Source organism: Gymnogyps californianus, unplaced genomic scaffold, assembly GCF_018139145.2.
Source record: "Gymnogyps californianus isolate 813 unplaced genomic scaffold, ASM1813914v2 HiC_scaffold_45, whole genome shotgun sequence".
NCBI lineage: Eukaryota > Metazoa > Chordata > Aves > Accipitriformes > Cathartidae > Gymnogyps > Gymnogyps californianus.
This window is the reverse complement of record NW_026114345.1, coordinates 67,815-82,784: the sequence shown is the minus strand read 5'-3', so window position 1 is coordinate 82,784 and position 14,970 is coordinate 67,815. Positions and strand designations below refer to the sequence as shown.

Genomic DNA, 14,970 nt, shown 5'->3' with positions numbered 1-14,970 from the left:
AGAAGAAAGCAACAATTTTTAAGAAATAAAATCTAAAACTAAGCATATGCCAAGCTATAAGAGAAATATTTGGTTAAACCATATTACCACACAAAGTTAGCAACTGACACCAATAAAGCCTCTGAAAAGCTAGTAAGCTGGAAAACCACCAGGAAACAAAGGTGTAATCAGGGTGAGATCCTGTTATCTTTTTTAACCTTTGGAGGGAATTTATGAAAGCCTGGAGGACTTGCTCTGGCTCCATACTCTACGCTGAGTACAGGGTACAGCTTAGTTTATAACTATGCTCTTTTCCCTGTCTACTCTAGCAAAAAACAGTATTTATAAGTCACATTGCTCACTTTCACATCTTTTTTCATTCATGAAGCTGGGACTTTTGAAGATTGAGCAAGCAGAATTTTGTTCTACGCCACTAGTATATTTTTCAAGTGGGAAAAGGAATATAAAGACAAATGCAGTACCATCTTGGGATATACAGGAAAAAGCTATTTTATGTAGTCATCACTAAAAGAATACTGTAAAAGAAAAATGCACATTTAAATGCTTCCCTAAAAAAAGGTTACACCACAGGATGTGTGAACCAGATACAGTAACTACCATGAAATTTGGGGTTTTTTTTCTTTATTGATGGATGCTCTCAGATCCTATTCCCAGAATATTTCTGGAATCTACACACTGTAAGAGCTAGAAGAATTAAAAGAATTACATAAGTGCTTTAAGTTAGGCTCAGGAAAAAAAAAAACAAAAAAACAAACAAACAAACAAAAAACCACCTAACATTCATACCTGCAATATTGACTGAAGAGATAAAGGTTGAAAGCACTGCTAGACTTTGAGGAGTGTTTTCAGGGAGATAGTTTCCTCCCATCAATACCAGTCCACCAACTGCAGTCAGTCCTATTTAAAAGGGAAAAAAAAGTGTTACCAAACCTTAAAAGGCTCTATACCTAGAGCAAGTTTCCTTCCACCTGTCAAAAAAATACCAGTCAACTCAAATTTTTACCCCTACTCTACACATTACTATTTAAACAAAGACTGCCATGATCTTTTTCAGCAATATAAACATGTTTCAAAAGAAAAACATAGTATATGAATGTGGTTTTGAAGTACAGTGCCTCAAGCACAGTCAGCCTCCAAGTACTTGTTTGATAAAAGAAACTTTGGTTTTAACAGTCAAACTAGATCAGACTCGTGACCTGTCACATATATACACACACAGATATATAAAATCTTAGATATTTATAAGGTTATGAATCTTACAGGTCACTGTTAGGAAATTTTTCTTTTTTCCCCCCTCCTCAAAACACATAGTTTGAGGGGATAAAAAAAGAAAACAGAAAACATGAAAGACAAGTTATTTTCAGGGCAACATTTTGGGAGTAAAGATGTGTTGTATGAAAGGAGAGACTGCAGCACTCCAAGTAAAACTGTTTGCTTTAAAGTTTGTTTAAGAGTTGAAAATTACTTATAAAAATAAGAAATACACAGCACTACATTCGCCTTTCTTTTGAAAAAATAAAGTAGTACTAGGCTCTTTAGCATTTTAAAAGGCATATCAGCAGACTTTTGTCTAAAGTTCAAGTAAAAGGAGCAATGTTTATTTCAAATACAAAACAAGAAGTTGTATGACAGCTACTTACCTGAGATAGCATTAGTCACTGACATGAGTGGAGAGTGAAGAGCAGGAGTCACACCCCATACTGTATGGTACCCCACTATTCCAGCTAGGCCAAACGTCGTCACCATTTGCGTGAAAGCAGTATTAGGAGCTACGATGCCCAGTCCTAACATGCCCACTAAACCTAGAAGAAAAGCACAGCGAAACTTCTCTATAACTTTTCAATTGTTTCTTACATTTAAACTCTGTACAACAAGAGTCCAGTATTGAGCTAAAAGCAAAAAGGAGTTTTGTGCATGGACTTGTTTCAAGATCAGCTGGATCATCTTTGTCAACTACAAGGCTCTTTAAGTGCTAGTGGCTCTTTTACAACAGAAGATAAATCCATAAATATAATACCGACATCTTTGTTATGCATGCAGACAAAGGAGCAAAGATAGGTTTCTACCCCAACACTGGCTCCTGTCACACTCCAGTTCTATAGCAAAAATGTAAGAGAGTCACAATCATGTTGAGATACTACTTGAAAGACTCAAAGAGTATGAAGAACAGAGGTTAACATTAAGAATACTCAAATCATTAATTACCTTGTGCAGTTCTGACGCACACAGAATACCAAGTGACAAGAAAAGCCAATATTTATTTGTCAAAACAATGTCTTGTTACCAATACTTCAGTAGATTGTGGGCATTTAAATCTCATACAATACATTAAAGACTTGTTGTGGTTTAACCCCAGCTGGCAACTAAGCACCACGCAGCCGCTCACTCACTACACCCACCCAGGGGGATGGGGGAGAGAATTGGGGGGGGGGGGGGAACAAACAAAAAAACCTCATGGGTTGAGATAAAGACAGTTTAATAGGACAGAAAGGAAGGAAAAATAATGATAATAATATGACAATAATTATACTAAAAGAATTAGAATATACAAAACAAGTGATGCACAATGCAATTGCTCACCACTCGTTGACCAATGCACAGTTAGTTCCCGAGCAGCAATCTGCCCCTCCCGGCCAACTCCTCCCAGTTTATATACTGGGCATGATGTCATATGGTATGGAATAGCCCTTTGGCCAGTTTGGGTCAGCTGTCCTGGTGGTGTCCCCTCCCAGCCTCTTGTGCCCCTCCAGCCTTCTTGCTGGCTGGCCATGAGAAGCTGAAAAATCCTTGACTTAGGATAAACACTACTTAGCAACAACTAAAAACATCAGTGTGTTATCAACATTATTTTCCTACTAAATCCAAAACACTGCACTATACCAGCTACTAGGAAGAAAATTAACTCTGTCCTAGCCGAAACCAGGACAGTATCCACCCCTTATTCTATACCATCTACATCATGTCCAGGTCCCACACTTTCCAATGCATTTCCAATTAATCACCACCACTTTTCCTGTCTTTTGACACATATACACACAGATATCATTCCCGCAGTCTATAGGCCTTTAAAATGTCCATTTAAATGTCCCTTTAAAATGTTCGCTGAGTTCATTCAGTCCATGACTTTGAGCTCCATCTGTCATAACAGTCTGTCTGGGCAGGAGGGATGGTGTGAAGTCCGCTCAGTCGACAGAACAGGATCAGGCTTCGGTGTGGTGCGGTGGGTGGGTGACATTGGGCGCAGCAGGAGGATGGTGTGCGGTGTTGGATTGTTGCATGCTGAAGTCAGCCCTGGTTCCATCACTACTGCACTTCACTCAGTTTTGTCAAAGTTCATTCTTCATTAATCTAAGTAATTCTTACTGTAATACTGTTGATATAGCATATAACAACTATAGTAGTGATGACATACAGTGGCAGGGTTATATAGCAATCAACATCATACAGATAAATCTATTGGCTGTTCTCACCTAAAATCAAATCCCCTTGAGGCACACATCGGACTTCCCCATCCTTCCGCATCACCCACCAAGTGCACCCAGGCCCTTGAGCAAAAGCAATCCCACGAATGGGTTTGCCTTTGCCTGAGGCAGGAGTAACCCAGACTGTCTTCCCTAGCATATTTTTCATGTGCACTACAGGGGCTTTATCCCCTTCTACAGCATGTAAAAGTTCTGATTGGGCAGGGCCAGCTCGATTGACAGATCCTCTAGTGTTGACTAACCAGGTGGCCTTTGCTAGATGTGTATCCCAATGTTTGAAGGTCCCACCACCCATTGCTTTCAATGTAGTCTTTAACAGTCCATTGTATCGCTCGATTTTTCCAGAGGCTGGTGCATGATAGGGGATGTGATACACCCACTCAATGCCGTGCTCTTTGGCCCAGGTGTCTATGAGATTGTTTCAGAAATGAGTCCCGTTGTCTGACTCAATTCTTTCTGGGGTGCCATGTCGCCATAAGACTTGCTTCTCAAGGCCCAGGATAGTGTTCCGGGCGGTGGCATGGGGCACGGGATATGTTTCCACCCATCCGGTGGTTGCTTCCACCATTGTAAGCACATGGCGCTTGCCTTGACGGGTTTGTGGGAGTGTGATATAGTCAATCTGCCAGGCCTCTCCATATTTGTATTTCAGCCATCGTCCCCCATACCAAAGAGGCTTTAACCGCTTGGCTTGCTTAATTGCAGCGCATGTTTCACATTCATGGATGACCTGTGCGATAGTGTCCATGGTCAAATCCACCCCTCGATCACGAGCCCATCTATATGTTGCATCTCTTCCCTGATGACCTGAAGTGTCATGGGCCCACCAAGCCAGAAATAATTCACCCTTATGCTGCCAAACCAGATCCACCTGAGCCACTTCAATCCTAGCAGCCTTGTCTACCTGCTGGTTGTTTTGATGTTCTTCAGTGGCCCGGCTCTTGGGTACGTGGGCATCTACATGACATACTTTCACAACCAGGTTCTCTAGCCAGGCAGCAATATCTTGCCACAATGCGGCAGTCCAGATGGGTTTACCTCTGTGCTGCCAGTTACTCTGCTTCCATTGCTGCAACCACCCCCACAGAGCATTTGCCACCATCCATGAGTCAGTATAAAGTATTGGCCATTTTTCTGAATGAGAAGCTGGATAGCTTTCACCTCTGCAACCTGACTCGATTCACCTTCTCCTTCTGCAGTTTCTGCAACTTGTCGCATAGGACTCCATACAGCCGCCTTCCACCTCCGATGCTTTCCTACAATGCGACAGGACCCATCAGTGAACAGGGCATATTGCCTCTCATTTTCTGGCACTTTATTATACATTGGGGCCTCTTCAGCACGCGTTACCTCCTCCTCTGGTGATATTCCAAAATCTTTGCCTTCTGGCCAGTCTGTGATCACTTCCAGAATTCCTGGGCGACTGGGGTTTCCTAGTCGACTTCATTGTGTGATCAGTGCAACCCACTTACTCCACGTGGCATCAGGTGCATGATGTGTAGAGGGGACCTTCCCTTTGAACATCCAGCCCAGCACTGGCAGTCGGGGTGCCAACAGGAGCTGTGTTTCAGTACCAACCACTTCTGAAGCAGCTCAAACTCCTTCATATGCTGCTAATATCTCCTTTTCAGTTGGAGTATAGCGGGCCTCAGATCCTCGATATCCCCGACTCCAAAACCCTAGGGGTCGACCTCGGGTCTCCCCAGGTGCTTTCTGCCAGAGGCTCCAGGTAGGGCCATTCTCCCCGGCTGCAGCGTAGAGCACATTTTTAACATCTGGTCCTGCCCGGACTGGCCCAAGGGCTACTGCATGAACTATCTCCCGTTTAATCTGTTCAAAGGCTTGTTGTTGCTCAGGGCCCCATTCAAAATCATTCTTCTTCCGGGTCACTATAATTTGGAACATGCATTCTCCAAAAACCTACAACGCCTAAGAAAGCTTGCGTTTCCTGTTTACTAGTCGGTGGAGACATAGCTGCTATTTTGTTGATCACATCCATTGGGATGTGACGATGTCCATCTTGCCATTTTATTCCTAAAAATTGAATCTCCTGTGTGGGTCCCTTCACCTTACTTTGTTTTATGGCAAAACCAGCTTTCAGAAGGATTTGGATTATTTTCTCCCCTTTCTCAAAAACTTCTTCTGCTGTGTTGCCCCATACGATGATGTCATCAATGTATTGCAGGTGTTCTGGAGCTTCACCCTGTTCCAGTGCAGTCTGGATCAGTCCATAGGAAATGGTAGGGCTGTGTTTCCACCCCTGGGGCAGTCGATTCCAGGTGCACTGGACGCCCCTCCAAGTGAAAGCAAACTGTGGCCGGCACTCTGCTGCCAAAGGGATTGAGAAAAATGCATTAGCGATATCACTTGTGGCGTACCACTTGGCTGCTTTTGACTCCAGTTCATATTGAAGTTCTAGCATGTCTGGCACGGCAGCACTCAGCGGTGGTGTGACTTCATTCAGGCCACGATAGTCTACTGTTAGTCTCCATTCTCCATTAGACTTTCGCACTGGCCAAATGGGGCTGTTAAAGGGTGAGCGAGTCCTGCTGATCACTCCTTGGCTCTCCAGTCAACGAATCAGCTTATGGATGGGAATCAGGGAGTCTAACCTGGTGCACACCCTTGTGGTAGCAATCGGCACCTGTTGTTCTTCGACCCTCAGCAACCCCACAACAGAAGGGTCCTCAGAGAGACCGGGCAAGGTGGACAACTGTTCAATTCCCTCTGTCTCCAAGGCAGCTATACCAAAAGCCCTACCGGTACCCCTTTGGGTCCTTAAAATACCCTCTCCTGAGATAATCTATGCCAAGAATGCATGGGGCCTCCGGACCAGTCACAATGGGGTGTTTTTGCCACTCATTCCCAGTTAGGCTTATTTCAGCCTCCAATACAGTTAGCTGTTGGGATCCCCCTGTCACCCCAGAAATACAGATGGGTTCTACCCCTTTATAGCTTGATGGTATTAGGGTACACTGTGCACTGGTGTCTACTAGAGCCTTATACTCCTGTGGGTGGGATGTGCCAGGCCATCGAATCCACACAGTCCAGTAAACCCGGTTGTCCCTCTCCTCCGCCTGGCTGGAGGCAGGGCCCCTCTAGTCCCGGTCATAGGATTCTCCACTCACTTCCTGTAAAAATGACTTAGCGGTCCCTTCAAGAGGGTCAGAAGCCCTTCTACTCTGTCTGGGGAATTGCTTGCTGGAAACCAGAGCAGCATTTTTCCTGGAAGAATCCCCTTTTCTGGTTGTTTTTCCTTTCAATTCACGTACCCGTGCATCTAGGACCAAGGTAGGTTTTCCATCCCACTTCCTCATATCCTCTCCGTGGTCACGCAGGTAAAACCACAGGGTACCCCGTGGTGTGTACTTTCTATATCCTCTCTCTTGATCAGAGGAATGCTCGCTCCTAATAGCTGAGATATTGGTCTGTACAGGTGGGGAGTAGGAATTTTCGATCAGTTTGATCAGTTGTTCGGACTCTTTGGACAGTTTTTCCACAGCCGAGACGCAGGCCTGTAGGCAGGAAGAGAGATTTTCTTCATATTGCCAGAGTTGGCAAGCCATTTCATCCACTATCGGTGCCTCTTCATCTTTCCAGGTCAGTACTGCCAATGCATTGGCATACGACGATGGTGCGCTCCATACAAACTTCTGCCACATGGGTCATGCGCATTGGACTTTGTCTGGATCTCTGGGTAATTGTGCATTGTCCGGGTCATAATAAACCATCTCCCGCATGGCTAATTCCCTCAGGTACTGGATACCTTTCTCCATGGTGGTCCACTTGCCTGGTTGACATACAACATCTTCCTTGAAGGGATACCTTTCCTTCACACTTGACAGGAGTCGCCTCCAGAGGCTGAGGGCTTGTGTCCCTTTTCCAATCGCCTTATCAATGCCCCCTTCCCTAGAAAGGGATCCCAGCTGCTTGGCTTCCTCACCCTCTAATTCCAGGCTACTAGCCCCATTGTCCCAGCATCGGAGCAGCCAGGTGATAATGTGCTCACCTGGACAATGGCTGAAATCTTTTCGCATATCCCGCAGCTCACTCAGGGATAGAGATCAGGTGATTACCTCTGGTTCTGCCTCTTCCTCCTGCTCTCGTGATGACCCTGGTTCATCTTGATCCCTTACTAAGCACACTGATTATTTTTTTTGTGTGTATTTCTTCTTCTGTATAGGGGCAACCTGTTACCGGCGCAGGTTGGTTCTCTGGTTCAGCTGCAGCGCCTGTCGCCGGGGTTGGAGTAGCCGCAGTATCTGTCGGTCTGTTTTCCCTCCCTTCCCCCTGAGGGTGCTGCACAGTATCGAGCAGTGTTTGGTAGATACTAGCCAGGGCCCAGCACAGTGCAATAAGTTGTGCCTCTTTGGAATCGCCACAGCATTTTCCTTTCAGATAGTCTATCACTTTATCAGGGTCCTGTAGTTGTTCAGGAGTGAAGTTCCAAACCATTGGAGGTGAGAAGTTCTCTAGATACCTGCCCATATTCTCCCACATGCCATGCCACCCATGGCTATCCAGCCTTGGGGCAGATTTCCGAAAGGTATTCTTAAACAGTTGTTTAACCTTAAACAAGACCTGGAACACATTCAGGAGACATAATGATAGGAACATGCTGATTTGAACATCCCAAGGATATTCAAAGTTCTCAAGAGCTACTGTAATTTGCCTGGAGGAGAAGGGGAAGCTGAAGAAATGTGTCTCCCCCGTGGCTTGGCTCTCCGATGAGAAAAGGTACAAGGTGTAATTATTAATAGTCTCTGATAGACGGCTCCCAAAGTACAGAGGTGATGGCAATGCTGAGTACAAATACCAGATTAGTTTCATGACCAGCAATTCTATCGTATCATAAGCCAGTGTTACAAAGTAGAACAACATGATAACTCTGGCCCAGTTCCCACGGGTGATAAACAGCACAACAGGGAGCATATACTGCAAGTAAGGCATTACATAACGCACCTTTAAGAACAAGCGCACCAACTTTGAGAGCAAATACATCAACATTGTGACCAGCAACTATTGAACTAATATAATGAATGTTTATAACAAATTTGTTCTAACACATTCCAGTCAGATTTGCCGTTATCTCAACCCGTCGAGCCCCACGTTGGGCGCCAAAAAGGACTGTCATGGTTTAACCTCAGCTGGCAATTAAGCACCACGCAGCCGCTCACTCACTGCCCCCCCACCCCTGGGATGGGGGAGAGAATCAGGGAAAAAACCTCGTGGGTTGAGATAAAGACAGTTTAATAGGACAGAAAGGAATGAAAAACAATGATAATGATAATATGGCAATAATAATACTAAAAGAATTAAACTATACAAAACAAGTGATGCACAATGCAATTGCTCACCACTCGTTGACCGATGCCCAGTTAGTTCCCGAGCCGCGATCCGCCCCTCCCGGCCAACTCCCCCCAGTTTATATACTGGGCATGATGTCATATGGTATGGAATAGCTCTTTGGCCAGTTTGGGTCAGCTGTCCTGGCTGTGTCCCCTCCCAGCTTCTTGTGCCCCTCCAGCCTTCTTGCTGGCTGGCCATGAGAAGCTGAGAAATCCTTGACTTAGTATAAACACTACTTAGCAACAACTAAAAACATCAGTGTGTTATCAACATTATTTTCCTACTAAATCCAAAACACAGCACTATACCAGCTACTAGGAAGAAAATTAACTCTATCCTAGCCGAAACCAGGACAAAGCTGAAGAAAGCAATGGCATTAAATTGATTCTGCTGCCAAGTATGGGCACAGTTCCTTAGCAGGAGTCCTTCAGAATTTTTAAATAAAGCCAAATACACATACACGCACAAAGCATGAGTCAGCACTGTTTGAAATGTTAATACTTTAGGTTAAACTTCTAAAATTTTGTTTTCCCCTCTCAAAAGCAATTATTACACTACACTGATTTTGCACTAGGATACACCAGCCAGTTATTAAATTGAACGAGTAAAATGAGGAGTCACTGAAAAGTATTAGCCAAATGAGGAACACTCTACAGCGATTCTCCAACTCTGGAAGTTGCCTACCTGCTGTGTATACAGATGCACTAGTCATAGTTTTTCTAAAAGGTGTAATAGTAGCTGCTTTTTCTGCTTCCAGCTCTGCCACAGTCTTCTGCTTCACAGGAGCTCCTTGAGGAATGTTATTTGGTGGAGGTGCTGGGAAAATCACCTTTCCATCCTGACAAGAGATGTTTACAGTTATCCCTAACATGGCAGATGCTTTATAGTTCGAGGAGTCTACTCTTCTTAATCCTGCAACTCAGATAAGACTTAAGACCCTAGAGCCATGCCACAAGAACATCTTCCTTTTTCCCCTGCATCAGCAGAAGTTTGCAAGGCTGGATGAACAGTACAGCCGGACCAAGTTAACCATACTGGTTTACACATTTTTCAGACAAAATTTAATATCAGTGTTCAAGAGCACCTGGCGGAAACACAGCACAGGGCTTGAAAGCAGGAACCAAAACAAAGAGGGAAAGTTCCTTAAATGGAAAACATTTATCCAAAATAAAACAGGGTCTTGGAAAAAACCAAGTTCTGCTACAGATCTGAACTGTAATCAGAGCCTGCCCAGACCTCAGCAAGGTTCCAGACATGATGTTTCACATTTCTTGCTGTTCTCCAGGCCTCTAGAGGAGCAACTGCTGGAGCTGTCAGACCTAGAAGTTGTACACGCCACTTTAGTGGTCTGAGAGAGCTGAAGTCAACACAAGCCTCCTCCAGAGTAGATATTAATAAGCATTACAAAACATTGGCAACATTATGCAGCAAAATTCAACAGAAATGAATACTTCTTACCTAAACTGCAGATTATTATTTCCTAATAGTTGCACAAGGAGAGCCCATACTGGCCCATGCCCCAAGTTTGTATTTTATTATTTCCTAGTAGAGCTTAAATTATCCTGCATATTCTAGTTCCACCAGTTTTTTTCCTGAAGTTACTCTTATAAGAGCAGAAATATGTATTTATTTAAAAAAAATAAAGGAAGAATGTTTTTCTGGTCCTGTAGTAATGTTTCAAAAACGTTTTAAATAACTATGCTTTTATCACGTGAATACAACATGCAAATTTAATCTTTTTCCTATTTTTCAATAGTAGACACATTAGGTTTTTGTTTAACCTTGACAAGAAGACAAAAGCAAAGAGGTTTCCCTTCACAAAAAGGGACAGAGGAATATTCAGCTGAACACACACACAGTTACCCACACTCTCCATCAAGCCACCTCTGAAGTCTGTTGGCATGCAGTATCTTTGAATGCATTTTAAAGAGACAGCACTGATAAATGTAAAAGTATATACTCACAAATTAAGAAGAGAATATTTACTAACTTACCTTCATTACTACAGTTCCTCTAATAACATGATCCAGAGTCCCATAATCAAATTCATCTTTTGGATCAAAGTAGAAGTTCTCTTTGTCAGGACTAATAGCCTTTAGGAGTTTGATAATATTATTGGAATACAGAGTACTGGCCTGAGTAGCCATTCTGCTAGGGAGGTCTGTGTAGCCAATGTGTGTAACACCCTGGGGAAAAAAAAAAAAAAATAATCAAGTAAAATATTAAGGATTAGTTCAATCTCTGAAGAAGCAGCATTTCTTCCAATACATCCTTCTGGAAATATATATCCAAACTGTTTAATTTATTTCTGTTTTTAACCCCAGCTAAAACTGTTACCTGCAGCTCTAACATTATTAGTTGGAGGGAGGATTATTCACAACAGTTACAAAATTCAACGTGATCAAACCCAACACCTTAAATGCTATTAGCAACAAGCCTACAGAGAGAGGAGAACGTATTGGTGCAAGAGCTTGTCCTCTCCAAATCCTACCATTCTCTCAGAATTTAGCTTCTTAAAGCAACCAGGTAACAGATTATCCTGCCCAGTGCTTGGCATCTTCTCAGTCCTTCCGGAGGACATGCACTGGAGGCAACATTCTACATGACAGAGGAGCGAAGAGAGCTTCCTCAGAGCTAGCTAGTGCAAGTAATATGCCCAGGTTCACATTTATGTAAAGATGTAACATAACATATCCACACTGTTTAAAGAATAAATGTGAGTGTACCTGGCTATCAGGCTATTGAGCTTTTAGAAGGTGCAGGAAGCTGAGGCTGGCATACACTCTTCATGCTCAAGCAGGCTTGTGTTAAAACACTGCTCCTCGCAACTTACAGCTAAGATCCATACATGCTTCCAGGAACTCTGGCTTCTTAATGCAATGCTCCGGCACACTACTAGTAGTTCTGCACTGCTGCTCTTTTCCACAGCTCAGTGCCAGTACGCTATATCCAGGGGTAATATTCCTCTAGCTAAAAGCACTCCATATAAATTCTTCATGGAAGTATCTGCTTATTTCTGTTCTACATACTCTAATTTCAGTTTTTAAGCCATGACAGCAAAAGCCCTAGAAAACCACAAAGCCAAATACAATGCGTGACTCATGATATACACACACAGCCCTGTTCATATTAAGGACAACCATGGCAGCAATATGTCCTACAGGCTTCCCTAGAGCAGAATAACAACAGCATTATGCCCTTACATTACCAAATAACAAACTTGGAAATCTGCTACTTGAAATCTCATCACCCAGATTTCTATAACTGCTAGTAGATTTCTCACAAGTACCAAAAATAAAGCCCAAAAAAACAGAAAACAAGCTCTCAACTGAGCCAATGAACACTGGAGCAAAAACAAAGTAGTTAGCTCAGTCCATGGCAAATTTGCTTAGTTTAATGAACCAATTCATGCTACTCCTAGTTTGGGTTACAAATGGTTTGGATACTCTAGGGCAGACACACTCATGTTGGTGAAGCTAGAGACATACGAAGACAGCACCCTCCTGAAGCTGAAATTATATTGAGCTAAGCCAGAGACTTTGCACTGAAGTAAACACTGACATAGTCTGAACCTGTTTAGCTGTACCTGTGACAGGGATTGTAACCTCCAGTTGTGGGAGGTGATGAGCAAGTCAAAGAAGCTATTGCTACTGCTGTCTCTTTAGGTATACCAAGAAATAGACATCAAACCACACCCTCAAATCAGAGACAAATCACTGGACTTGGAAGTCTAAAAAATAACACTTCCATACTTACCAACCAAATTAACACTATACAAAGGTATTTGTTTCTTTAAAAATCTTCAAATTATTATACATAGAGATGATTAGTGACCAAATACAAATCTAAAGGATTACTTAAGCCTAAATAGCAAAATCAGCTACTCATTTTCAGCATACAGTTTACAAAATACAATGTGAATTCATGCAAACAGAGAATGATCTGCAGACCAAAATGCTCACCTTATGAACATACATTTCTCCAGGCTTTGTAGTCTCAATGTTTCCCCCTGCTTCTGCAGCTAAATCCACAACAACTGAACCTTCCTTCATTGATTCAATCATATCTTTCTTAAACAAGATGGGAGCTTTTTTGCCTGACAAGACAAGGCATAGTAAGTTAAACACAAAATACAGCTTTTATTTGTAGAGCTCAGGAGGTGAGTTCTCCCCTTCTCTCTCTCTCTCTACACCTTATTTTTGTAAGCAAAATTTTCAACTAACTGGTACCTAGGATGAAATGTCACAGAGGGTTTGTTTATACAGGCAGAGAGAAGAGATGCTAAAACATCTTGCTCCCAAGCATATTAAAAAAGAGGTATGCACAGGCAGTCTACCAAAGATGCTGACAAGTCCAATTTTGTCCTCAATAAACAGACAACATCCAATCTTACAATTCAAGTCATAACCAAAAAAAAAGAAACGCCACATCATAAGTTATTAGAAGACAGATGTTGTGCAATACAAAGTAGTAAAACCTAAGTTCTACCTTACTATGTTTCAATTACAAAAGACAGTACCGTTTCAATTGGACTCGTTTCAGTGCACAAGCTGCATAGCAGAAGTAGCAGTGATGCAATAAATATGCAAGAGAATTATATATTAATTACTTTATTACTATCTACTCCTTGTTTAATAAGAAAACATGATGATATTGAGTCAAAGACTGCTAGTTCGTGAAAACAAAAGTTGTAAAAAAAGACATATGCTTTAAAAACAGGCATTTATCAGGGAAGGGAAAAAGTACATGCTCACACAGAGAGAATTCATTAACACCTCTGTTTTCACTGCAGGCACAGCTCCAAAACATGCAAACTTACACAAGATAAAGGAAAATTAGTATCTTGCATGTAAAACATACCTGGAATAAGTGCTGTAGTGATGATAATATCAACATCTTGGCACTGTTTGGCAAAGAGTTTCATTTCAGCTTCAATAAATTCTTCGGACATTTCTTTAGCATAACCACCTTGCCCCTCTCCAGATTCCTTTAAGTCTACTTCCAAAGGCTCAGCACCAAGAGACTTGAACTGTTCCAGAGCTGCAGCTCTAGGAAAAGAAAATTGGGGGGGTGAGGGGGTGGTGTACGGGGGACACAGGACAGGACACAGACACAGGCAGGGGACACACAACCACTACTTTAAAAAGGAGATCCATGTTTAGAGGCAGCTCAATCCACCATGACTTTTCTGGTCTTTTTAGTAGTAGTCTTCTTCAGACAAGAGATCTAAAGCTTATTCTAGGACTAAGGAGACCATAACTAAAGTCCTCAACTTTCTGTGTTTAGTGAAAAAAGTAATTGCATCACTAATTTTAGGTCCCTAATGAAGATACTTGGATAAGGAATGAAGGCAGCCTACAGTTTCCTATATAGTCAACAGTTGCTCTGAGAAGAGACTCAAAGCTGGGAGCTTAACTGTTGACTAACGCTGCTCACTCATTTCTCTTGTCATGACTAGGTAAGTCTACAGCCCAAACTTAGATGCCTAAGATAGGTGATAAATACACAGCCTGTGGCCCTGTCTTTAATCTGTGAAACGGGAAATACCAGCAAGTTTGTTTTTCCACAGGGATTTTTTTTTTTTTTTTACAGTTATCCTGTAAATCTGTCATTTATTTTGCATCATGTGATATCACAGTAAATAATGATGGACTAAATTCCAGTGTGAGGTGAACATTCACAATATGCAGAGGATTTAACACAAACATTCTTGCACATCAAGATAAAAGTATACAAGGATGCTTAGAGAAGGAAATTAAAAAAAAACTGAAAAGTTTTAGACAGATTTTGATCATACTTTTAAGAAAAAGAAACTCTTTCCAGTTTGTTTTAAGGCATATGCAGATTTTCTAACAAACCAGAGTGAGGGTTTTTCATATTGCACATCATAAACCTGGAGATACATTCATTTTTATTCTTTCATATTAGATATAGCTAAGTAACACTAGATGCCACTTCTGCATAAAAACAAACACATATAAGTAATTTTAATGCAGATATAATATTGAATTTGTATATGCTTAATACAAGAAGGCCTGTAGCAATAAGAAGAAATGTTTGTGGTCTGTAATTTTCCCAATCTATTGCTCTAAAAATGGCTATGGGACAAAATAATCCTTCTGAACATAAAGAAGAGACC

At 42.1% G+C, this 14,970-nt stretch overlaps 1 protein-coding gene across 1 annotated transcript in view; it reads right to left on the bottom strand.

Annotated features, from left to right (window-relative positions):
- The window catches only part of LOC127028862 (NAD(P) transhydrogenase, mitochondrial-like), a 58,541-nt gene that overhangs the window by 30,709 nt on the left and 12,862 nt on the right, over positions 1-14,970 (bottom strand). The window contains exons 6-11 of the mRNA XM_050914520.1: positions 13,692-13,879; positions 12,794-12,927; positions 10,826-11,017; positions 9,516-9,669; positions 1,641-1,802; positions 787-897 (exon numbers count right to left, since the gene is read on the bottom strand). Of these exons, the coding sequence (XP_050770477.1) occupies positions 787-897; positions 1,641-1,802; positions 9,516-9,669; positions 10,826-11,017; positions 12,794-12,927; positions 13,692-13,879 (941 nt within the window). The remainder of the gene's footprint in view (positions 1-786; positions 898-1,640; positions 1,803-9,515; positions 9,670-10,825; positions 11,018-12,793; positions 12,928-13,691; positions 13,880-14,970) is intronic.